At 47.2% G+C, this 26,216-nt stretch overlaps 1 protein-coding gene across 3 annotated transcripts in view; it reads left to right on the top strand.

Moving 5' to 3' along the window:
* Positions 1–22,049, top strand: part of LOC115129109 (A-kinase anchor protein 11-like) — a 31,137-nt gene extending 9,088 nt beyond the window's left edge. The window contains exons 8-14 of one of the 3 annotated variants that reach the window (XM_029659223.2): positions 150–320; positions 425–744; positions 1,157–1,303; positions 4,366–4,449; positions 20,430–20,476; positions 21,149–21,351; positions 21,492–22,049. In XM_029659223.2, coding sequence (XP_029515083.1) covers positions 150–320; positions 425–744; positions 1,157–1,303; positions 4,366–4,449; positions 20,430–20,476; positions 21,149–21,351; positions 21,492–21,677 — 1,158 coding nt within the window. In that variant the 3' untranslated portion in view covers positions 21,678–22,049. Of the gene's footprint in view, positions 1–149; positions 321–424; positions 745–1,156; positions 1,304–3,706; positions 4,286–4,365; positions 4,450–20,429; positions 20,477–21,148; positions 21,352–21,491 lie in introns of those variants that run through there. The other 2 variants (XM_029659228.2, XM_029659234.2) reach the window with 2 other exon arrangements.
* Positions 22,050–26,216: the final 4,167 nt, after the last annotated feature.

Genomic DNA, 26,216 nt, shown 5'->3' with positions numbered 1-26,216 from the left:
TTGGTTTAGTTCATAATTTTATTTGAGTAGGGAAAGATACTGTTAAAACATGTACACATTGATTTAACAGCAGTCTGATTCATGTTATCATCATTGCATTGTAGCATTAGACTTCAGCTTTCTCCAATTCCCAGCATTTGTCTCTGCAGGTCATGGAGCACTATGCCAGGAAGATAGTGGACGACACGCTGGAGATGGGCCTGGCCTCGGCCGGACACCCAACCCAACAGGGTCCAGACAGACACGCCCACTCTGAGAGACCGTCTGAGGGGGGAGCAGTGGGCTCTGTGCTGGGGGAGACAACCTGCCGATACTGCCAGGTCAAGAAGTGTCAGCCATTTGTTTTCTGATGGATTACTTATGGTCTATCACCCACTCATTTTTTTTATATACAGTTCTTGAGTATTCATGTTTGTTATTACAGGTCATCGAGTGTCCGTTCTGCTCGTGGCCTAGCAGGCAGTACATCCTTGGGGCAGGAGCAGGCCAGAGGAGGAGGCCAGACGGGGAGGTGGGGGTGTGTGGCCTGGAGATCCCTGAAATCCACATCGATCTGGACCGCAGGGCAGTGTTCGCAGAGGAGATCGTCACTACGGCAATGGAGGGGGCGAAACGAGAGCTGAGCAACACCAGCCTGAATGCTGACAGCGGGATCGGACACGACGGGCCAAGCTTTGCCGAGACTCTGACCGCAGAGATCATGACGTCCGCGCTGTCCAACGCATGCCAGACTGCCAACCTCAGGTACAAATACATTGTGGCAAAGTCTGTGTAAGACACAACACCACCAATCTGTGATGAGCCCTAATGTTCTAGAGAGCAACCACATGGTGAGTCAAGACCCATAAGATTCCATGACTGTTCACATGGATTTCCTTATGGTTAACCATGATGCTTAGTAATATGTAAGGGTTTGATTAATTCTTGTGACGCACCATCTTGGGCAATTAATTGAAGAGTCCATAATTTTCGCAATTTTGTACTTGACCAGATTACACAACAATAGTAAAGGAGCCAAGAAGAGGTCCACCATCTTGATTACTAACTAGTTCTCTCAGTCCCTAATGTTGATAGTATTATGAACTGTATGTCTCTGTATAAAGATTCTGTATCTTTATTCTTGTGTCTGGTTCCCTTTCTCCATGTCCTGTGGTAGCTCTCCAGGCAGGGAGGCCACAGAGTCCACAGTGTCCCAGCAGCTCAGTCTGAGTGTGGGAGATGACAGTCTGGGCAGCTGGTCCAACCTTAGCTTTGAAGACGAGCACCCTGACGAGACCAGCAGCTTCCTGCACCTCAGCGACAGGTAGGGAACACACAGAACATCATGTAGTCTCAAACTAATCTGCTCTGTTCTTTTAGTTTCTCTGAAGTAGAGGTCGACCGATTATGATTTTTTTCATGCCGATACCAATACCGATTTTATTGGAGGACCAAAAAAAAAGCCGATACCGATTTAATCAGCCCATTTTTATTTATTTATTTGTAATAATGACAATTACAACAATACTGAATGAACACTTATTTTAACTTAATATAATACATCAATAAAATCAATTTAGCCTGCCATTCCGATTAATCGGTCGACCTCTACTCTGAAGGCTACATTAGAGAGATCTAATCTAGATTAGTTGATTAATGATTCACCTCTTGAAACACTACTTTAATGTCTTTGAGTACTGTTTTCTGTCTCACTCTTTCACACCAGCGAAGGACTAACCCATGTTCAATGTCCACAGATGGATTGATATATAAGTGAGTAGAGCTTTAGACCAGGGTTGTGGCATTCAGCCTAGACTTCAATTAATGCTGAAACTAATAAAGGCAAGTCAGTCATCACCGCTTTGGCTGCACTGCCAAAGAGAAATAGATGTATTTTTCAATCAAGAGGTCAAATGGCATTTCCCATGGCATTTTAAGGTGACTGTGGTGATTGGGGATTAGCTGGTTTGATGCTGTGAGACTGAGTTGAGATCAGTACAAGACGGGTTTCTCCATGCTGTCTGTCGGATGGCTGCTGGATGATGTGAGGTCATCAGCAGAATGTATAGTTTGGGAACCTGTAGGACCTTCTGCTGCCGAGAAACAATTATCTCTGATTTGAGCAAATATTACATTACATATATTCTCTCAAATGTTATATAATTTAAATAGCTGATTATTGCCAAGTTCTGCTGAGATTGTTTGAGTTAATGCATCATAAGGATAATATATCACTTTTAAGTGATAAATGGCTTTTCCTTTATGATAGAAACACACACACATACTGGTCTGTTAGTGAATCTGATGTAATGCTCTGAGGGTGACGTGGTCTCACCCAGTCTCACGGTTGGAGGAGAGTTATTGACGTTCCCTGGCTCAGTCTGATATCTCTATGGAAGCAGACCCAGTCAACATGTGTCTCCCCAGATACTGAATGGGAGAATGTGTGAGGAGAACAGATAGTTATTTTGAAGGTATGATAATATTTTTTGAAGGTGTGTCTGTAGCAGCCTTTCTCTCTCTCTCTCTGCCTCAGGCCCTTTCCACAAGAACAAAGTCCTTCCACCATTTGTTATTCATTAGCTTCTCTCTCTCCCTTTAAAATCCTTTCCCAACTGTCAACATATGAACTAGATAACTCAGGAAGGGAAAGGCTCCATTGTAAAGCTTTTCAAACCCTAGAAGAACTGATTGACTTAACAATCTCTCAGCATACCACTTTCATAAACCACAGCAACGGAGACAGTATTTTAGCTCAGGTCATCATTTAACTAGTTGGTGGAGCTGTTTTTAGGTCTCCACATCATTCTTTACATACCAGAGTGCGCAGTGTGCAGGTTCCAGCCAGCCTGATAATCAGGGCTAATTTAACTAAACAAAAAAATACATATTGTCGGCTAGGTACCTCGACTAACCAGTGCACATTAACTCTATACCAGTGCCTCCTGTATATAGTCTCACTATTGTTATTTTACTGCTGCTCTTTAATTACTTGTTACTTTTATTTCTTATTCTTATTTTTTTTAACTGCATTGTTGGTTAATTAAGGGCTTGTAAGTAAGCATTTCACCCCCCAATTTTTTTTGGACCTTAATTTAACTAGGCAAGTCATTTAAGAACAAATTCTTATTTTCAATGACTGCCTAGGAACAGTGGGTTAACTGCCTTGTTCAGGGGCAGAACGACAGATTTTTACCTTGTCAGCTCTGGGATTTGAACTTACAACCTTTGGGTTACTAGTCCAACGCTCTAACCACTAGGCTACGCTGGTCTACACCTGTTGTATTCAGCACATGTGACTAATACAATTTGGATTGATAAGTGCAGTGAAAAGTGTTGTTTTACAGGGTCAGCCATAGTAGTACTGTGCCCCTGGAGCAAATGAGGGTTAAGTGCCTAGCTGAAGGGCCTTGTCGGATCTACAGTGTGTTGTGATGCTCCAGCTGCCAGCTGGATGTCCCAGTGGAATTCACAAGTGAAGACTAGTATGCAGTGATCTCATCTAACATAATTGGGCTGTCATCAGTTATTGCTTTGATTGTTTTTTCAGGACCAAAACTATTGTATGAGCCTCACATTGAGATGGATCATGTAATGCTTTAAAGCAGTTGTTGCTGTCAGGTAAGAAAGATCAACCAGGTCTCTTATGAACCTGCTTGACCGAAGTGATTCCCATGCCTAAGACTGTGTGTGTGTGTCCATTGTTGAACGCTTGTCTCCCCAGCAGCAATGGGAACAGCAGTAGTTGGAGCAGGTTAGGCTTAGTTGGAGCAGGTTAGGGTTAGTTGGAGCAGGTTAGTTTAGTTGGAGCAGGTCAGGGTTAGTTGGAGGAGGTCAGGGTTAGTTGGAGCAGGTCAGGGTTAGTTGGAGCAGGTCAGGGTTAGTTGGAGCAGGTTAGGTTTAGTTGGAGCAGGTCAGGGTTAGTTGGAGCAGGTTAGGTTTAGTTGGAGCAGGTCAGGGTTAGTTGGAGCAGGTTAGGGTTAGTTGGAGCAGGTTAGGGTTAGTTGGAGCAGGTTAGGGTTAGTTGGATCAGGTTAGGCTTAGTTGAAGCAGGTTAGTGTTAGTTGGAGCTGGTTAGTGTTAGTTGGAGCTGGTTAGGTTTAGTTGGAGCAGGTTAGGGTTAGTTGGAGCAGGTTAGGTTTAGTTGGAGCTGGTTAGGTTTAGTTGGAGCTGGTTAGGTTTAGTTGGAGCTGGTTAGGGTTAGTTGGAGCTGGTTAGGGTTAGTTGGAGCTGGTTAGGGTTAGTTGGAGCAGGTTAGGGTAAGTTGAAGCAGGTTAGGGTTTGTCGGTTCAGGGTTAGTGTCATTGCTAGGATTAGGGTAATGGACAGGGTTGTGATCAGTGTGTGTATGTTACCAGTGTTGAGCAATGGTCTTGTCTCTTGCAGCAATGGGAACAGCAGTAGTTGGAGCAGCCTGGGGTTAGAGGGAGAGATGTATGAGGAGCACCTGTCCTTCTCTCCTTCCGACAGGTCGGTCCATACATACATACATGCATACATACATACACACACACATCTAACACTGCTATAATGCTGACTGCTAACTCCCACATAGGTGCAGGTTGAAGTTGCCCTCAACCACAGATGTAAGATCAGATCCTATCCCCCAATCCTAACCTTTACCATTAGAAAACCATTACATAATGTGATCCTGTGTCAGTGGTTAGGGTCAACTTCTACCTACGCCCCCTAATCATTGCATGATGTCAGAGCTGTGATCAGCAACACTGTAGAATGTGACTGTGGATGAGACAACAGCTTCTACCCTCTACAGATCCCTGTTGATAACCATTGAGGACAGAGCATGTCTTTGTCAGTGTGTTCTTTGCCACGATGTCGGCACACAAGTGGAATTAGCCTAGTCAATGGAATCCGTGTGTGTGTGAACCTGCTGCATGTCCTGAAGTGAGTGTGGGAAGGCTTGAAGCAGGTTTCTCTGTCTGCCTGTCTGGCTGGCTGCTTGTCTGCCTGCATGCTGCATGGCTGAGTGTGATGACAACAGATCAGTGTTAATCGTCAACAAATATAGGGAATAAAATATTCGTCAAACACCTATTTTCATTGGCAATTGACGAGACTATAACTGACTAAATAGACCCAGAAAAACTACCACTAAACGTAAATGATTTTTCATTTGAGTTGATTAAAATGAGACAACATTTTCTCTGAGTAAAATCTGAATACTACGTGGACTGGACAAGAGTGTTTTGTAGAGCACGTAGTTCTCGACAAAACAGTGGGAAGGAAACGGCACACATCCGAGCCTATATCAGCTGGTGAGCTGCAGGGGAGCAAGCAATGAGTGTGGGCAGACAGGCTCCGCCTTCCAATGATACACATCGCGCAGACGACTGTCTTGCTTCCCCGTAGCGAACCAGTCACCACCAACCTTCTAGTTAGATACCCTTTGCCTGGTTTAAGAAACACAAGCTGCTTTAAGAAGTTAAAAACAATAGCATCCTTTAGTTTAAATGAACATGCCAGCTATATCTTTCTCTCCCGTCAGTATAGAAAAGTCTCGCTCAACCCGCTGCATTTCATAGCCAGGTTCTGTAGACAACGTACTTGCCAAGTCTCCCTCTTTTCCTCCGAGAAAACAGCTTGATTCTAGCCATTACTCTTCAAATGATATTACCTGTAATACAGCCGCAATGGTTTTTTCTTTCTATCATCCATTGGCGGTCTTATATTCATAAAGCATATCTCGGGCTGTTTTAAAACGTAGCTACTTGCGGACCGGACCGTTAACCTTTGGTTTAGGCTACCCCTTGTTCAGTCAAGTTACCTTATTAGCTAGCTATATCGAACAACCTGGGGCGCGTTCAGCAGGATGCAATGTTTAGGAAAGTTCAGATAGAAATATGCTATGTAGAACAAACATGCCTCTGACATGTTGAATAAGGAATAACATCGGCTCTAGTCATTGAATTTCTATCTGCAATGTTCAAGAACGTTTTGCAACTGAACATGGCCCTGGTAATATTACCAGTAGTCTATATGCAAATATTTGGTGGTACAGAAAGAAAGAAAATGGATAGCAAACATTTGATTGACTAAATCACTCTAGCCACTACACTCTATTTGACTGCTTAACTTTATCTTGAGTTGATGTGGACCCAGTGACTCGGACATGGGGACTCGGACTTGAACACAGGGGACTTGGGACTCGATTCAGACTTGAGATTTAGTGACTCGACTACATCACTGAGCGAAACAGTCATTAGCTCCCCCGTTCAAAGTCTGTAGCCCCAATTCTCCTTTTAGGCATCATAGTGGCTGCAGCGTCGGTTGAACGTTGATAACGATGTCAATGATGGGACGAGTGATGGAGGTGTAACCCATACGACTTCTCCAATACTTTCCTGCACCATCTGGTGATTGTGCCTCTCTCTCTCTGTCTCCTCTCAATTCAATTCAATTCAAGGGCTTTATTGGCATGGGAAACATGTGTTAACATTGCCAAAGCAAGTGAGGTAGATAATATATAAAGTGAATATATAAAGTGAAATAAACAATAAACATTAACAGTAAACATTACGCATACAGAAGTTTTAAAACAATAAAGACATTACACATGTCATATTATATATATACAGTGTTTTAACAATGTACAAATGGTAAAGGACACAAGATAAAATAAATAAGCATAAATATGGGTTACATTTACATTTAAGTCATTTAGCAGACGCTCTTATCCAGAGCGACTTACAAATTGGTGCATTCACCTTATGACATCCAGTGGAACAGTAGTGCATCTAAATCTTTTAAGGGGGGGGGTGAGAGGGATTACTTTATCCTATCCTAGGTATTCCTTAAAGAGGTGGGGTTTCAGGTGTCTCCGGAAGGTGGTGATTGACTCCGCTGTCCTGGCGTCGTGAGGGAGTTTGTTCCACCATTGGGGGGCCAGAGCAGCGAACAGTTTTGACTGGGCTGAGCGGGAACTGTACTTCCTCAGTGGTAGGGAGGCGAGCAGGCCAGAGGTGGATGAACGCAGTGCCCTTGTTTGGGTGTAGGGCCTGATCAGAGCCTGGAGGTACTGAGGTGCCGTTCCCCTCACAGCTCCGTAGGCAAGCACCATGGTCTTGTAGCGGATGCGAGCTTCAACTGGAAGCCAGTGGAGAGAGCGGAGGAGCGGGGTGACGTGAGAGAACTTGGGAAGGTTGAACACCAGACGGGCTGCGGCGTTCTGGATGAGTTGTAGGGTTTAATGGCACAGGCAGGAGCCCAGCCAACAGCGAGTTGCAGTAATCCAGACGGGAGATGACAAGTGCCTGGATTAGGACCTGCGCCGCTTCCTGTGTGAGGCAGGGTCGTACTCTGCGGATGTTGTAGAGCATGAACCTACAGGAACGGGCCACCGCCTTGATGTTAGTTGAGAACGACAGGGTGTTGTCCAGGATCACGCCAAGGTTCTTAGCGCTCTGGGAGGAGGACACAATGGAGTTGTCAACCGTGATGGCGAGATCATGGAACGGGCAGTCCTTCCCCGGGAGGAAGAGCAGCTCCGTCTTGCCGAGGTTCAGCTTGAGGTGGTGATCCGTCATCCACACTGATATGTCTGCCAGACATGCAGAGATGCGATTCGCCACCTGGTCATCAGAAGGGGGAAAGGAGAAGATTAATTGTGTGTCGTCTGCATAGGAGAGACCATGTGAGGTTATGACAGAGCCAAGTGACTTGGTGTATAGCGAGAATAGGAGAGGGCCTAGAACAGAGCCCTGGGGGACACCAGTGGTGAGAGCACGTGGTGTGGAGACGGATTCTCGCCACGCCACCTGGTAGGAGCGACCTGTCAGGTAGGACGCAATCCAAGCGTGGGCCGCGCCGGAGATGCCCAACTCGGAGAGGGTGGAGAGGAGGATCTGATGGTTCACAGTATCGAAGGCAGCCGATAGGTCTAGAAGGATGAGAGCAGAGGAGAGAGAGTTAGCTTTAGCAGTGCGGAGCGCCTCCGTGATACAGAGAAGAGCAGTCTCAGTTGAATGACTAGTCTTGAAACCTGACTGATTTGGATCAAGAAGGTCATTCTGAGAGAGATAGCGGGAGAGCTGGCCAAGGACGGCACGTTCAAGAGTTTTGGAGAGAAAAGAAAGAAGGGATACTGGTCTGTAGTTGTTGACATCGGAGGGATCGAGTGTAGGTTTTTTCAGAAGGGGTGCAACTCTCGCTCTCTTGAAGACGGAAGGGACGTAGCCAGCGGTCAGGGATGAGTTGATGAGCGAGGTGAGGTAAGGGAGAAGGTCTCCGGAAATGGTCTGGAGAAGAGAGGAGGGATAGGGTCAAGCGGGCAGGTTGTTGGGCGGCCGGCCGTCACAAGACGCGAGATTTCATCTGGAGAGAGAGGGAGAAAGAGGTCAGAGCACAGGGTAGGGCAGTGTGAGCAGAACCAGCGGTGTCGTTTGACTTAGCAACGAGGATCGGATGTCGTCGACCTTCTTTTCAAAATGGTTGACGAAGTCATCTGCAGAGAGGGAGGAGGGGGAGGGGAGGAGGATTCAGGAGGGAGGAGAAGGTTGCAAAGAGCTTCCTAGGGTTAGAGGCAGATGCTTGGAATTTAGAGTGGTAGAAAGTGGCTTTAGCAGCAGAGAGAGAAGAGGAAAATGTAGAGAGGAGGGAGTGAAAGGATGTCAGGTCCGCAGGGAGGCGAGTTTTCCTCCATTTCCGCTCGGCTGCCCGGAGCCCTGTTCTGTGAGCTCGCAATGAGTCGTCGAGCCACGGAGCGGGAGGGGAGGACCGAGCCGGCCTGGAGGATAGGGGACATAGAGAGTCAAAGGATGCAGAAAGGGAGGAGAGGAGGGTTGAGGAGGCAGAATCAGGAGATAGGTTGGAGAAGGTTTGAGCAGAGGGAAGAGATGATAGGATGGAAGAGGAGAGAGTAGCGGGGGAGAGAGAGCGAAGGTTGGGACGGCGCGATACCATCCGAGTAGGGGCAGTGTGGGAAGTGTTGGATGAGAGCGAGAGGGAAAAGGATACAAGGTAGTGGTCGGAGACTTGGAGGGAGTTGCAATGAGGTTAGTGGAAGAACAGCATCTAGTAAAGATGAGGTCGAGCGTATTTCCTGCCTTGTGAGTAGGGGGAAGGTGAGAGGGTGAGGTCAAAGAGGAGAGGAGTGGAAAGAAGGAGGCAGAGAGGAATGAGTCAAAGGTAGACGTGGGGAGGTTAAAGTCGCCCAGAACTGTGAGAGGTGAGCCGTCCTCAGGAAAGGAGCTTATCAAGGCATCAAGCTCATTGATGAACTCTCCGAGGGAACCTGGAGGGCGATAAATGATAAGGATGTTAAGCTTGAAAGGGCTGGTAACTGTGACAGCATGGAATTCAAAGGAGGCGATAGACAGATGGGTAAGAGGAGAAAGAAGAATGACCACTTGGGAGAGATGAGGATCCCGGTGCCACCACCCCGCTGACCAGAAGCTCTCGGGGTGTGCGAGAACACGTGGGCAGACGAAGAGAGAGCAGTAGGAGTAGCAGTGTTGTCTGTGGTGATCCATGTTTCCGTCAGTGCCAAGAAGTCGAGGGACTGGAGGGAGGCATAGGCTGAGATGAACTCTGCCTTGTTGGCCGCAGATCGGCAGTTCCAGAGGCTACCGGAGACCTGAAACTCCACGTGGGTCGTGCGCGCTGGGACCACCAGATTAGGGTGGCCGCGGCCACGCGGTGTGGAGCGTTTGTATGGTCTGTGCAGAGAGGAGAGAACAGGGATAGACAGACACATAGTTGACAGGCTACACAAGAGGCTACGCTAATGCAAAGGAGATTGGAATGACAAGTGGACTACACGTCTCGAGTGTTCAGAAAGTTAAGTTTACGTAGCAAGAATCTTATTGACTAAAATGATTAAAATGATACAGTACTGCTGAAGTAGGCTAGCTGGCAGAGGCTGCGTTGTTGACTATGTAGGCTAGCTGGCATTGGCTGCGTTGTTGACACTACACTAATCATTGTATTTACAATGGTGTGTGTTCTTCACTGGTTGCCCTTTTCTCGTGGCAACAGGTCACAAATCTTGCTGCTGTGATGCACACTGTGGAATTTCACCCAGTAGATATGGGAGTTTTTCAAAATTGGATTTGTTTTCGAATTCTTTGTGGATCTGTGTAATCCGAGGGAAATGTCTCTCTAATATGGTCATACATTGGGCAGGAGGTTAGGAAGTGCAGCTCAGTTTCCACCTCATTTTGTGGTTTTCTATCTCTCGCTCTGTCTCCTCTCTCTCTCTCTCGCTCTGTCTCCTCTCGCTCTGTCTCCTCTCGCTCTGTCTCCTCTCGCTCTGTCTCCTCTCGCTCTGTCTCCTCTCGCTCTGTCTCCTCTCGCTCTGTCTCTCTCTCGCTCTGTCTCTCTCTCGCTCTGTCTCCTCTCGCTCTGTCTCCTCTCGCTCTGTCTCCTCTCGCTCTGTCTCCTCTCGCTCTGTCTCCTCTCGCTCTGTCTCCTCTCGCTCTGTCTCCTCTCGCTCTGTCTCCTCTCGCTCTGTCCCCTCTCGCTCTGTCCCCTCTCGCTCTGTCCCCTCTCGCTCTGTCTCCTCTCGCTCTGTCTCCTCTCGGTCTGTCTCCTCTCGCTCTGTCTCCTCTCTCTCCTCGCTCTGTCTCTCCTCGCTCTGTCTCCTCTCGCTCTGTCTCCTCTCGCTCTGTCTCCTCTCGCTCTGTCCCCTCTCGCTCTGTCCCCTCTCGCTCTGTCCCCTCTCGCTCTGTCCCCTCTCGCTCTCTCTCCTCTCGCTCTGTCTCCTCTCTCTCGCTCTGTCTCCTCTCTCTCGCTCTGTCTCCTCTCTCTCGCTCTGTCCCCTCTCTCTCGCTCTGTCTCCTCTCTCTCGCTCTGTCCCCTCTCGCTCTGTCCCCTCTCGCTCTGTCCCCTCTCGCTCTGTCCCCTCTCGCTCTGTCTCCTCTCGCTCTGTCTCCTCTCGCTCTGTCTCCTCTCTCTCGCTCTCTCTCCTCTCTCTCGCTCTCTCTCCTCTCTCTCGCTCTCTCTCCTCTCGCTCTGTCTCCTCTCGCTCTGTCTCCTCTCGCTCTGTCTCCTCTCGCTCTGTCCCCTCTCGCTCTGTCCCCTCTCGCTCTGTCTCCTCTCTCTCGCTCTGTCTCCTCTCTCTCGCTCTGTCTCCTCTCTCTCGCTCTGTCTCCTCTCTCTCGCTCTGTCTCCTCTCTCTCGCTATGTCCCCTCTCGCTCTGTCCCCTCTCGCTCTGTCCCCTCTCGCTCTGTCCCCTCTCGCTCTGTCCCCTCTCGCTCTGTCCCCTCTCGCTCTGTCTCCTCTCTGTCTCCTCTCTCTCTCTCTCGCTCTCTGTCTCCTCTCTGTCCCCTCTCGCTCTGTCCCCTCTCGCTCTGACTCCTCTCGCTCTGTCTCCTCTCGCTCTGTCTCCTCTCGCTCTGTCCCCTCTCGCTCTGTCCCCTCTCGCTCTGTCCCCTCTCGCTCTGTCCCCTCTCGCTCTGTCCCCTCTCGCTCTGTCCCCTCTCGCTCTGTCTCCTCTCGCTCTGTCCCCTCTCGCTCTCTCTCTCTCGCTCTCTGTCTCCTCTCTGTCCCCTCTCGCTCTGTCCCCTCTCGCTCTGTCTCCTCTCGCTCTGTCTCCTCTCGCTCTGTCTCCTCTCGCTCTGTCTCCTCTCGCTCTGTCTCCTCTCGCTCTGTCTCCTCTCGCTCTCTGTCTCGCTCTGTCTCCTCTCGCTCTCTCTCGCTCTCTGTCTCGCTCTGTCTCCTCTCGCTCTCTGTCTCGCTCTGTCTCCTCTCGCTCTCTGTCTCGCTCTGTCTCCTCTCGCTCTCTGTCTCGCTCTGTCTCCTCTCGCTCTGTCCCCTCTCGCTCTGTCCCCTCTCGCTCTGTCCCCTCTCGCTCTGTCCCCTCTCGCTCTGTCCCCTCTCGCTCTGTCTCCTCTCGCTCTCTGTCTCGCTCTCTGTCTCGCTCTCTGTCTCGCTCTCTGTCTCGCTCTCTGTCTCGCTCTGTCTCCTCTCGCTCTCCGTCTCGCTCTGTCTCCTCTCGCTCTCCGTCTCGCTCTGTCTCCTCTCGCTCTCTGTCTCGCTCTGTCTCCTCTCGCTCTCTGTCTCGCTCTGTCTCCTCTCGCTCTCTGTCTCGCTCTGTCTCCTCTCGCTCTCTGTCTCGCTCTGTGTCTCCTCTCGCTCTCTGTCTCGCTCTGTGTCTCCTCTCTGTCCCCTCTCGCTCTGTCTCCTCTCGCTCTGTCTCCTCTCGCTCTGTCTCCTCTCGCTCTGTCTCCTCTCGCTCTGTCTCCTCTCGCTCTGTCTCCTCTCGCTCTCTCTCCTCTCGCTCTCTCTTCTCTCGCTCTCTCTTCTCTCTCCTCTCTCTCAATTCAAGGGGCTTTATTGGCATGGGAAACGTGTTAACATTGCCAAAGCAAGTGATGTAGATAATATACAAAAGTGAAATAAACAATAAAAATGAACAGTAAACATTACACATACAGAAGTTTCTAAACAAAAAAGACATTACAAATGTCATATTATGTATATATACAGTGTTGCAACAATGTACAAATGGTTAAAGTACACAAGGGAAAATAAACAAGCATAAATCTCTCTCTCGCTCTCTCGCTCTCTTGCTCTCTGTCTTGCTCTCTCTCTCTCTCCTTTCACTCTGTCTCTCTCTTGCTCTCTGTATTTCTCTCTCTCTCTCCTTTCACTCTGTCTCTCTCTTGCTCTCTGTATTTCTCTCTCTCTCTCTCCTTTCTCTGTCTCTCTCTTGCTCTCTGTATTTCTCTCGCTCTCCTTTCTCTGTCTCTCTCTTGCTCTCTGTATTTCTCTCTCTCTCTCCTTTCACTCTCTCTCTCTTGCTCTCTGTATTTCTCTCTCTCTCCTTTCACTCTCTCTCTCTTGCTCTCTGTATTTCTCTCTCTCTCTCCTTTCACTCTGTCTCTCTCTTGCTCTCTGTATTTCTCTCTCTCTCCTTTCTCTGTCTCTCTCTTGCTCTCTGTATTTCTCTCTGTCTCTCTCTTGCTCTCTGTATTTCTCTCTCTCTCTCTCCTTTCACTCTCTCTCTCTTGCTCTCTGTATTTCTCTCTCTCTCTCCTTTCACTCTGTCTGTCTCTCTCTTGCTCTCTGTATTTCTCTCTCTCTCTCTCCTTTCACTCTGTCTGTCTCTCTCTTGCTCTCTGTATTTCTCTCTCTCTCTCTCTCCTTTCACTCTGTCTGTCTCTCTCTTGCTCTCTGTATTTCTCTCTCTCTCTCTCCTTTCACTCTGTCTGTCTCTCTCTTGCTCTCTGTATTTCTCTCTCTCTCTCTCCTTTCACTCTGTCTGTCTCTCTCTTGCTCTCTGTATTTCTCTCTCTCTCTCTCCTTTCACTCTGTCTGTCTCTCTCTTGCTCTCTGTATTTCTCTCTCTCTCTCTCCTTTCACTCTGTCGGTCTCTCTCTTGCTCTCTGTATTTCTCTCTCTCTCTCTCCTTTCACTCTGTCTGTCTCTCTCTTGCTCTCTGTATTTCTCTCTCTCTCTCTCTCTCCTTTCACTCTGTCGGTCTCTCTCTTGCTCTCTGTATTTCTCTCTCTCTCTCTCCTTTCACTCTGTCTGTCTCTCTCTTGCTCTCTGTATTTCTCTCTCACTCTCTCCTTTCACTCTGTCTGTCTCTCTCTTGCTCTCTGTATTTCTCTCTCTCTCTCTCTCCTTTCACTCTGTCGGTCTCTCTCTTGCTCTCTGTATTTCTCTCTCTCTCTCTCCTTTCACTCTGTCTGTCTCTCTCTTGCTCTCTGTATTTCTCTCTCTCTCTCTCCTTTCACTCTGTCTGTCTCTCTCTTGCTCTCTGTATTTCTCTCTCTCTCTCTCCTTTCACTCTGTCGGTCTCTCTCTTGCTCTCTGTATTTCTCTCTCTCTCTCCTTTCACTCTGTCTGTCTCTCTCTTGCTCTCTGTATTTCTCTCTCTCTCTCTCCTTTCACTCTGTCGGTCTCTCTCTTGCTCTCTGTATTTCTCTCTCTCTCTCTCCTTTCACTCTGTCTGTCTCTCTCTTGCTCTCTGTATTTCTCTCTCTCTCTCTCCTTTCACTCTGTCTGTCTCTCTCTTGCTCTCTGTATTTCTCTCTCTCTCTCTCCTTTCACTCTGTCTGTCTCTCTCTTGCTCTCTGTATTTCTCTCTCTCTCTCTCCTTTCACTCTGTCTGTCTCTCTCTTGCTCTCTGTATTTCTCTCTCTCTCTCTCTCCTTTCACTCTGTCTGTCTCTCTCTTGCTCTCTGTATTTCTCTCTCTCTCTCTCCTTTCACTCTGTCGGTCTCTCTCTTGCTCTCGCTTGAGTGTGTCTGTTTTGTATGTAATGTGTAATATCTATATTGGCTGAATTAGGAATTTACATGGACAGATAATTGTTATATATTCTTCTATGTTTGTAATATTTCTGCTGTTGGGAAGAGGAGATGATGTTATGCAGAAAAGTATGTTGGTAGGACAAGGCTTTGTATGTGTGTGTCAGTGATGTATGTTTACTATCGGTTAATGAGGCAATACAAATGTGATTTTACTCAAATGAAAGGATATTTAGTTGACTAAAATTGCCCACTGATTTAGTCATTTTGACAATAACTAAACTAAATCATTATTCAAATGACAAGAATGTGACTAAGACTTAATAATATTTGAGTCAAAATGACAAAAAAAATGAGTGTCAAAATGAGCACTGCAACAGTCATTTCGACCTCCCACCCTAGTCCTAGGATAAGGGATATCTATCTCTGTAGCCTGTACAGTACAATGTACCCACCCTAGTCCTAGGATAAGGGATATCTATCTCTGTAGCCTGTACAGTACAATGTACCCACCCTAGTCCTAGGATAAGGGATATCTATCTCTGTAGCCTGTACAGTACAATGTACCCACCCTAGTCCTAGGATAAGGGATATCTATCTCTGTAACCTGTACAGTACAATGTACCCACCCTAGTCCTAGGATAAGGGATATCTATCTCTGTAGCCTGTACAGTACAATGTACCCACCCTAGTCCTAGGATAAGGGATATCTATCTCTGTAGCCTGTACAGTACAATGTACCCACCTAGTCCTAGGATAAGGGATATCTATCTCTGTAGCCTGTACAGTACAATGTACCCACCCTAGTCCTAGGATAAGGGATATCTATCTCTGTAGCCTGTACAGTACAATGTACCCACCTAGTCCTAGGATAAGGGATATCTATCTCTGTAGCCTGTACAGTACAATGTACCCACCCTAGTTCTAGGATAAGGGATATCTATCTCTGTAGCCTGTACAGTACAATGTACCCACCCTAGTCCTAGGATAAGGGATATCTATCTCTGTAGCCTGTACAGTACAATGTACCCACCCTAGTCCTAGGATAAGGGATATCTATCTCTGTAGCCTGTACAGTACAATGTACCCACCTAGTCCTAGGATAAGGGATATCTATCTCTGTAGCCTGTACAGTACAATGTACCCACCCTAGTCCTAGGATAAGGGATATCTATCTCTGTAGCCTGTACAGTACAATGTACCCACCCTAGTCCTAGGATAAGGGATATCTATCTCTGTAACCTGTACTACAATGTACCCACCTAGTCCTAGGATAAGGGATATCTATCTCTGTAGCCTGTACAGTACAATGTACCCACCCTACAATGTACCCACCCTAGGATAAGGGATATCTATCTCTGTAGCCTGTACAGTACAATGTACCCACCTAGTCCTAGGATAAGGGATATCTATCTCTGTAGCCTGTACAGTACAATGTACCCACCCTAGGATAAGGGATATCTATCTCTGTAGCCTGTACAGTACAATGTACCCACCCTAGTCCTAGGATAAGGGATATCTATCTCTGTAGCCTGTACAGTACAATGTACCCACCCTAGTCCTAGGATAAGGGATATCTATCTCTGTAGCCTGTACAGTACAATGTACCCACCTAGTCCTAGGATAAGGGATATCTATCTCTGTAGCCTGTACAGTACAATGTACCCACCCTAGTCCTAGGATAAGGGATATCTATCTCTGTAGCCTGTACAGTACAATGTACCCACCTAGTCCTAGGATAAGGGATATCTATCTCTGTAGCCTGTACAGTACAATGTACCCACCCTAGGATAGGATAAGGGATATCTATCTCTGTAGCCTGTACAGTACAATGTACCCACCCTAGTCCTAGGATAAGGGATATCTATCTCTGTAGCCTGTACAGTACAATGTACCCACCTAGTCCTAGGATAAGGGATATCTATCTCTGTAGCCTGTACAGTACAATGTACCCACCCTAGTCCTAGGATAAGGGATATCTATCTCTGTAGCCTGTACAGTACAATGTACCCACCCTAGGATAAGGGATATCTATCTCTGTAGCCTGTACAGTACAATGTACCCACCCTAGTCCTAGGATAAGGGATATCTATCTCTGTAGCCTGTACAGTACAATGTACCCACCCTAGTCCTAGGATAAGGGATATCTATCTCTGTAGCCTGTACAGTACAATGTACCCACCTAGTCCTAGGATAAGGGATATCTATCTCTGTAGCCTGTACAGTACAATGTACCCACCTAGTCCTAGGATAAGGGATATCTATCTCTGTAGCCTGTACAGTACAATGTACCCACCTGTACAGTAGTCCTAGGATAAGGGATATCTATCTCTGTAGCCTGTACAGTACAATGTACCCACCCTAGTCCTAGGATAAGGGATATCTATCTCTGTAGCCTGTACAGTACAATGTACCCACCCTAGTCCTAGGATAAGGGATATCTATCTCTGTAGCCTGTACAGTACAATGTACCCACCCTAGTCCTAGGATAAGGGATATCTATCTCTGTAGCCTGTACAGTACAATGTACCCACCCTAGGATAAGGGATATCTATCTCTGTAGCCTGTACAGTACAATGTACCCACCCTAGTCCTAGGATAAGGGATATCTATCTCTGTAGCCTGTACAGTACAATGTACCCACCCTAGTCCTAGGATAAGGGATATCTATCTCTGTAGCCTGTACAGTACAATGTACCCACCTAGTCCTAGGATAAGGGATATCTATCTCTGTAGCCTGTACAGTACAATGTACCCACCTAGTCTAGGATCTATCTAGGATACAATGTACCCACCTAGGGATATCTATCTCTGTAGCCTGTACAGTACAATGTACCCACCCTAGTCCTAGGATAAGGGATATCTATCTCTGTAGCCTGTACAGTACAATGTACCCACCCTAGTCCTAGGATAAGGGATATCTATCTCTGTAGCCTGTACAGTACAATGTACCCACCTAGTCCTAGGATAAGGGATATCTATCTCTGTAGCCTGTACAGTACAATGTACCCACCTAGTCCTAGGATAAGGGATATCTATCTCTGTAGCCTGTACAGTACAATGTACCCACCCTAGTCTAGGATAAGGGATATCTATCTCTGTAGCCTGTACAGTACAATGTACCCACCCTAGTCCTAGGATAAGGGATATCTATCTCTGTAGCCTGTACAGTACAATGTACCCACCCTAGTCCTAGGATAAGGGATATCTATCTCTGTAGCCTGTACAGTACAATGTACCCACCTAGTCCTAGGATAAGGGATATCTATCTCTGTAGCCTGTACAGTACAATGTACCCACCCTAGTAGTCCTAGGATAAGGGATATCTATCTCTGTAGCCTGTACAGTACAATGTACCCACCTAGTCTAGGATAAGGGATATCTATCTCTGTAGCCTGTACAGTACAATGTACCCACCCTAGGATAAGGGATATCTATCTCTGTAGCCTGTACAGTACAATGTACCCACCCTAGGATAAGGGATATCTATCTCTGCCTAGCAATGTACCCACCCTAGTCCTAGGATAAGGGATATCTATCTCTGTAGCCTGTACAGTACCCACCCACTAGTCCTAGGATAAGGGATATCTATCTCTGTAGCCTGTACAGTACAATGTACCCACCCTAGTCCTAGGATAAGGGATATCTATCTCTGTAGCCTGTACAGTACAATGTACCCACCCTAGTCCTAGGATAAGGGATATCTATCTCTGTAGCCTGTACAGTACAATGTACCCACCCTAGTCCTAGGATAAGGGATATCTATCTCTGTAACCTGTACAGTACAATGTACCCACCCTAGTCCTAGGATAAGGGATATCTATCTCTGTAGCCTGTACAGTACAATGTACCCACCCTAGGATAAGGGATATCTATCTCTGTAGCCTGTACAGTACAATGTACCCACCCTAGGATAAGGGATATCTATCTCTGTAGCCTGTACAGTACAATGTACCCACCCTAGTCCTAGGATAAGGGATATCTATCTCTGTAGCCTGTACAGTACAATGTACCCACCTGTACAGTAGTCCTAGGATAAGGGATATCTATCTCTGTAGCCTGTACAATACAATGTACTCACCCTAGTCCTAGGATAAGGGATATCTATCTCTGTAGCCTGTACAGTACAATGTACCCACCCTAGTCCTAGGATAAGGGATATCTATCTCTGTAGCCTGTACAGTACAATGTACCCACCCTAGTCCTAGGATAAGGGATATCTATCTCTGTAGCCTGTACAGTACAATGTACCCACCCTAGTCCTAGGATAAGGGATATCTATCTCTGTAGCCTGTACAGTACAATGTACCCACCCTAGTCCTAGGATAAGGGATATCTATCTCTGTAGCCTGTACAGTACAATGTACCCACCCTAGTCCTAGGATAAGGGATATCTATCTATGTAGCCTGTACAGTACAATGTACCCACCCTAGTCCTAGGATAAGGGATATCTATCTCTGTAGCCTGTACAGTACAATGTACCCACCCTAGTCCTAGGATAAGGGATATCTATCTCTGTAGCCTGTACAGTACAATGTACCCACCCTAGTCCAGGAGTGATATCTACACTGCATTCTGAAAGGATTCAGACCCCTTGACCTTTTCCACATTTTGTTACGTTACAGCCTTATTCCAAAATGGATTACATTGTAGTTTTTTCCTCATCAATCTACACACACTACCTCATAATGACAAACCTTAAAATGGTTTATAGAACATTTTGCAAATGTATAAAAACATTTCAAACAGAAATAATATTTCAGTAAGTAATCAGATCCTTTACACAGTACTTTGGCAGTGATTACAGCCTCAAGTCTTCTTGGGTATGACGCTACAAGCTTGGCACAGCTGTATTTAGGGAGTTTCTCCCATTCTTCTCTCCAGATCCTCTCGAGCTCTGTCAGGTTGGATGTTTAGCGTTGCTGCACAGCTATTTCCAGGTCTCTCCAGAGATGCTTGATCGGGTTCAAGTCCGGGCTCTGGCTGAGCCACTCAAGGACATTCAGAGACTTGTCCCGAAGACTTGTCTGCTCTCTCCCCCTCTGCTCTGTCTCTCTCTCTGTGCGCTCTCAATTCAATTTAAGGTCTTTATTGGCATGGGAAACACATGTTAACATTGCCAAAGCAAGTGAAGTAGATAATAAACAACAACAATTAACTGTAAACATTACACTCACAAAAAGCTTCAAAGAATAAAGACATTTCAAATGTCATATTGTGCTCTCTTTCTCCCCTCTGCTCTCTGCTCTCTCTTTCTCTCTGCTCTCTCTCTTCCCTCTGCTCTCTCTCTTTCCCTCTGCTCTTTCTCTTTCCCTCTGCTCTCTCTCTCTCTCTTTCCCTCTGCTCTCTCTCTTTCCCTCTGCTCTCTCTCTTTCCCTCTGCTCTCTCTCTTTCCCTCTGCTCTCTCTCTTTCCCTCTGCTCTCTCTCTTTCTCTCTGCTCTCTCACTTTCCCTCTGCTCTCTCTCTCTCTTTCTCTCTGCTCACTTTCCCTCTGCTCTCTCACTCCCTCCTCTCTGCTCTCTCTCTCTCCCATTTGCTCTCTCTCTCTTCCCCCCTCGCTCTCTCTCCTCTGCGCTCTCTCTCCTCTGCCCTCTCTCTCTCCCTCTGCCCTCTCTTTCTCTCTCCCTCTGCCCTCTCTCTTTCTCTTCTCCCTCTGCCCTCTCTCTTTCTCTTCTCCATCTTCTCTCTGCTCTCTCTCTCTCCTCTCTGCTCTCTTTCTCTCCCCTCTGCGCTCTCTCTCTCTTTCTCTCCCCTCTGCTCTCTCTCTCCCCTCTGCTCTCTCTCTCTCTTTCTCTCCCCTCTGCTCTCTCTCTCTCCCCTCTGCTCTCTCTCTCTCCCCTCTGCTCTCTCTCTCTCCCCTCTGCTCTCTCTCTCTCTCTCTATTCCTCTGCTCTCTTTCTCTCTCCATCTGCTCTCTTTCTCTCTCCATCTGCTCTCTCTCTCCCTCGCTCTTCTCTCTCACACTCTTAGTCTGTTCATCCTCTCTTCTCTTCTCTTCTCTGCTCTATTTGCTCTGTCACTTTCTTCCTCTTTACACGAGCTGCTCTCTTTGTTCTCCCTCTCTTCTCTCTCTGTGCTCCCTCTCTTCTCTCTCTGTGCTCCCTCTCTTCTCTCTCTGTTCTCCCTCTCTTCTCTCTCTGCTCCCTCTCTTCTCTCTCTGTCTGTTCTCTGTGTCTCTACTATGGCCTTGTGCAGGTCAGTTCTCTAACCAGTGTAATGTTTCTTACCCCACAGCGACTGCACTGAGGACAAGGAGCTTGAGACCAAGGATGAATCCTGCGGTATGATATAGTTACTTATATCAATAACTGCACCGGATATCCATGGAAAATGGGCTGCTTTATATTCTCTTATTTTTTACATTAAGCATATGATAGTTTTGATGGTTAAACTTGGTCTCTATCAGCAGCAACAGTACATACCGAACCATGTTGTCATGTTACACAACCACACTACAAACAGAACCACCTCAGCATGAAAATGTTAACCTTCTAATCCTGAGTTCCCTGCTATAGATTAAGAGTGGTTAGACTAGGAGACTTGGCACTGTGTGTGTCTGTGCTGCTAGGAGGGGAATTCACCCACCGCCCACACATTCAGCCACACTGCCGCTCATTCATTCATCTATTCCCCCTGAGTCTCCCTGCTTATCTGTCAGACCAGAGCCCCCCGTGGGCTGTTCTCTAAAGGGCTGAGGCTCCAGGCTGCGTCAGGCCCAGACGCAGGCACAGTGTGGGTGGGAGCATGGGAAACAGGCCTGGCCCACCACCAGTTTAGAGCAGAGGAAACAAGGGAAGCCGGGTTGAGATGGGATATTACTGTACTGAAGAGAGGACTGTCACACACAGAGACAACAGGGGGATAAATTGGGGGAATCAAAGAAAGAGACACAGGAGGTGTTTGAAAGATATAAAGAGGAGGATGATGATGATATCTCTTCTCTCCCCCTCCAGGTTCTGTGCGTGTGGACCGGGGCCAGGCTCAGGCTCATAGGCTCCTCCTGGTGGTCAACTCGGAGCTCAGGGAGATTACCTCTGACCCACAGCACATGACCTTTGACCCCCAGCTCAGGAGCATGCTGCAGTGGGCGGCGGCCTCCATTGCAGACCTGCCAATGGTTCAGCTGGGTCATAGTGGCAGCTGGGACCTGCAGCAGGTGAGTGGCTTTAACCTTAACCCACAACCAAAGGATTATGCACACACAAGCACGCACGGACGGACGGGCGGCTGCCTCTGTCATTACTGAGGTGTGTACTGGTTCCTGCCTGCTGAGCTGTGTTCTGTCTGCCCTTCTAGCTGCCTGCGGTGGTCCAGAGGCTGAAGGAGAGGGAGTGGAGGGTGGGAGAGCTGCTCCAAGCCCTGCTGCGTTACTGTGAGGAAACCTTCACCCCACCCCAGTCTGAACCCAGAGAGGAGACACCCCAGGCGGGGAGAGCACTCCACCACACTCCCCTCTTCCAGTGGCTCCTGGAGCACGCCTAGGCTGACTGCACTTACCCTCACCTCTCGTTCCTCTCTCCTCTCTCCTCTCCTCTCCCCTCCCTCCTCACCTCTCTCCTCTCCTCTCCCCTCCCTCCTCACCTCTCCCTCATTTCGTCTTCTCTTTCCTCACCCCCACGTGACTTACTGTACAGTATCTGTGAAGCCTGCCACATAATGAGCACTACCTGGCCATGTTAAACTAAACCCTATGAAGATTCCCATCACTCTTCAGTGATGTGCAGCGTACCTGCCAAACCCCAAATCTAGCCACCTCCTCGTACTGTGGATCCTGTCTCTTATAGGGCTGTACACCCATTCATTACCCAGAGGGCGCTATAAAAACAGCTTTTCTTAATATTATCTATTGTGTTTGGTGGGTGGGTGGGTGGGTGGGTGGGTGGGTGGGTGGGTGAGTGAGTGGGTGGGTGGGTGAGTGAGTGGGTGGGTGATTGGGTGAGCGGGTGGGTGATTGGGTGAGCGGGTGGGTGATTGGGTGAGCGGGTGGGTGATTGGGTGAGCGGGTGGGTGATTGGGTGAGCGGGTGGGTGAGCGGGTGGGTGAGCGATTGGGTGAGCGGGTGGGTGATTGGGTGAGCGGGTGGGTGATTGGGTGAGTGATTGGGTGAGCGGGTGGGTGAGCGGGTGTGGGCATATATTGCATGCCGTGGCTGAAAGTAATTGTGTCTTTTCTTCTCTTTGGTTTTGTTGTGGTTCTTTTGTGTTTAATATTAGGCTGCATATCACATGCATTGATTAATGTTCCTTTCTGCTAAAGCCCTCTGGCCCTCTGACACCCTTATCGCACACAGCCACTCTTTCTCACATCATCTAGTGTGGGCCGAGGGAATCTGACCCCCGCAACTTCCCTCTCCTACCCCAACACAGAAACACTCCTGCTGTGAATTCACTTTAAGGGTGGTGAGGTGAGGCTGGGCATTTCCACCAGCTGCCCCAGGCCTCTGCCTCCTTGTAGATGATACTACAACATGATGAAATGTTTGAGTGAGTGGCCCCATATCCTGTTAGGGTTAACAGTAGAGTTAGAGTCAGTCAGTCAACCACAGCAGCGAACATTCACACAGGCCCAAAATACATCTCTGGTGTTATTGTGACACTGTGATTGCTTGTATTATTAAGGGAATTTCAGACAATGTGAAATGATGTGGATATTGGCCACCCTGTGGCTTCTCTACACTGTAATATACATGCCTGCCCGCGCGTGTTGAACTGTTGAGTTTGCATGGCTGTTCTGCTTCTGACATCCCTGGACAAACGGAGTGAGAACTTAACACTCACTATTGTGTTATGGAACTTCCCAGGACTGCATTAGCAGGCCTTTGTGCTGTGGTCGATTACAATCAGTCACAATGTTATAAACAACATTTGCCTGTACGTGCTCCTCAAATGGTTCCATGCTATAGTTCTGCACTGTACTATAGCTGTACCATCAGCAGAGCCTATTTCAGTGTTTACCATGGCCTGACCCTCATGCTCTTCATCACTTGAATATTGTTGTATTGAGATGCCTGTCAGTGAATGAGCCCTAATGACACTTCAGCTGTGCAATAGCCCCAGTTAGAACTGCCTGACAGCAAAACTGTAGACTCCACGTTGTCAAACTGCTTGACAGCACAGCTGTAGACTCCACGTTGTCAAACTGCTTGACAGCACAGCTGTAGACTCCACATTGTCAAACTGCTTGACAGCACAGCTGTAGACTCCATGTTATCAAACTGCTTGACAACACAGCTGTAGACTCCACGTTGTCAAACTGCTTGACAGCACAGCTGTAGACTCCACGTTGTCAAACTGCTTGACAGCATAGCTATAGACTCCACGTTATCAAACTGCTTGACAACATAGCTGTAGACTCCACGTTGTCAAACTGCTTGACAGCACAGCTGTAGACTCCAAGTTATCAAACTGCTTGACAACACAGCTGTAGACTCCACGTTATCAAACTGCTTAACAGCATAGCTGTAGACTCCACGTTATCAAACTGCTTGACAGCATAGCTGTAGACTCCACGTTGTCAAACTGCTTGACAGCATAGCTGTAGACTCCACGTTGTCAAACTGCTTGACAGCATAGCTGTAGACTCCACGTTATCAAACTGCTTGACAACACAGCTGTAGACTCCACGTTATCAAACTGCTTGACAGCATAGCTATAGACTCCACGTTGTCAAACTGCTTGACAGCACAGCTGTAGACTCCACGTTATCAAATTGCTTGACAACACAGCTGTAGACTCCACGTTATCAAACTGCTTGACAGCATAGCTGTAGACTCCACGTTATCAAACTGCTTGACAGCATAGCTATAGACTCCACGTTGTCAAACTGCTTGACAGCACAGCTGTAGACTCCACGTTATCAAACTGCTTGACAGCATAACTGTAGACTCCGTTGTCAAACTGCTTGACAGCACAGCTGTAGACTCCACGTTGTCAAACTGCTTGACAGCACAGCTGTAGACTCCACGTTGTCAAACTGCTTGACAGCACAGCTATAGACTCCACGTTATCAAACTGCTTGACAACATAGCTATAGACTCCACGTTATCAAACTGCTTGACAGCATAGCTATAGACTCCACGTTATCAAACTGCTTGACAGCATAGCTATAGACTCCACGTTGTCAAACTGCTTGACAACACAGCTGTAGACTCCACGTTGTCAAACTGCTTGACAGCATAGCTGTAGACTCCACGTTATCAAACTGCTTGACAGCATATAGTACAGTACTGCTGATGCCACTGCTGATGCCTTGTGTATTAATGCTGATTCTCTGTGCTGCCAAATGTTTCTGATCCATGTGAAATCTGAAAAATGTTTCACACACATTGTGTTTATAACCTTAATGTATTGGGACACTGTTAAGAACTTTAAAACCTGTATTAGAAAACACATTCCTGAAATGTCTAGGAGAAAATGTATGTAATTAAAGAGGAATGTATGGAGATATATGGGAGATGGGGAGAGAGTGTATATAGAGCCTATAAGAGTTTGCCAACTATGTCACAGTACAATAACACAGTATCCATATATTTTTTTCAGAGGAAGATTGTAATATGTTTATTTGTTGAGTTGTGATTGTAAACATATAGACAGCTGGTCGCTGTCGGGCCCCTCTTGTATCTATCAATGTATTTAGTGTTACTGTACATTCCAATGCGCTCCTTCACTGGCTGCCTGCCGCTATAATGTGTTATTTAAAGCAGAATGTGCGTCCGCAGAGAGAACTCCATAGTATGAGATGTACTATCAGATAAGTCTATTTTGTTACTGTCGTCGTTGCAGTTCTACTAGCGTCTTGTCCTGCACCGCAGAAGGCAAACTGTGTTTACTGGATCCTGTATTTTTCCTACTTCTTTGTATAATTTTGCCAAATAAGATATTTCATGATGATTGAAGTTGTAACAGTGAGTACACTACTATTTGTCCCCTTCTAGTGACATCGCTAAATATTTCACACATTCTAAGCTTGACGACAAAGCACTGTATTTGTCATTGTGTATCAATAAAGCTCTCGTGATTCTGCCTAACTACCTACCTAGTACTACCCTTTCTTAGGTGTTTGATGTAGTGAATGTTGTATCACAAATCAAGTTAACTCTCTGTAAGACTTGCCTTAGGTCTTGCGGACACCTGGCCGAGGTGTTTTGGGGTTCTTTTGGAGAGGGCTTTTTATCTGAACCGCCATTCAAACGAGCAGTCACTTGTTTCATCGTGTCTACAGTCAACAGTAGTACTGCATTAAACGGATCATCTGGAACTCTGAAAGGAAACCGTGTGATCACTTAACCAAGCCCTTCTGTTCCTAACGACTGTGCTACAGCGTGTGGTTATTCCTCCGTGCTGCCACACAGACAGCCATTGTTGGTACTGTATGTAATTACAGATGCTTTTCCTCCCATCGATACATCTGTAATTAGGCGTTAGTGTTACAGCACAATGCTGAGGGCCTGTCAGCTTACTGTACTGCCCCAGAGGCCTGGGATGAATGGTAGCTAGTGTCTGTCTTTCTAATTGCAGGCTTATCGCTGTGATACAGGAGCTGTGGAATGTGACAGGCACATATCTGATCTCTGCCAGTCCGAGGAGCGTGAACTGTGACAGAGCACACTGCAGTGAAGAGGATAGGGTTTGACTTGCTGACTTCTCTATCTTTATCCATTTCTGTCAGCACCTCATGTTTTAGGGTGTGAACTCTTGTTTGGGCATCTGACCCAGGGCCTCAGCGGTGCATGTGGGGCGTCAGGTAGTCTAGTGGTTAGAGTGTTGGGCCAGTAACCCAAAGGTTGCTAGATTAAATCCCAGAGCGGACAAGGTAAAAATCTGTCGCTCTACCCCTGAACAAGGCAGTAAACCCACTGTTCCCAGGATGTCATTGTAAATAAGAATGTGTTCTTAACTAACTTTCACCCCCCGACCACCCGCTCAAGAAAAAGGTAATGATCCCTGTTCTAAGGTGTGTGCTTAGTATTCCATTATTTATATAACTGACATCCGACTTGTTATCAGGGTGTGACTGGTGTGG

The sequence above is a fragment of the Oncorhynchus nerka genome, linkage group LG1 (assembly GCF_034236695.1).
Source record: "Oncorhynchus nerka isolate Pitt River linkage group LG1, Oner_Uvic_2.0, whole genome shotgun sequence".
NCBI lineage: Eukaryota > Metazoa > Chordata > Actinopteri > Salmoniformes > Salmonidae > Oncorhynchus > Oncorhynchus nerka.
Note: the sequence above shows the minus strand (reverse complement) of the source record. Positions and strands in the feature narration are given on the sequence as shown.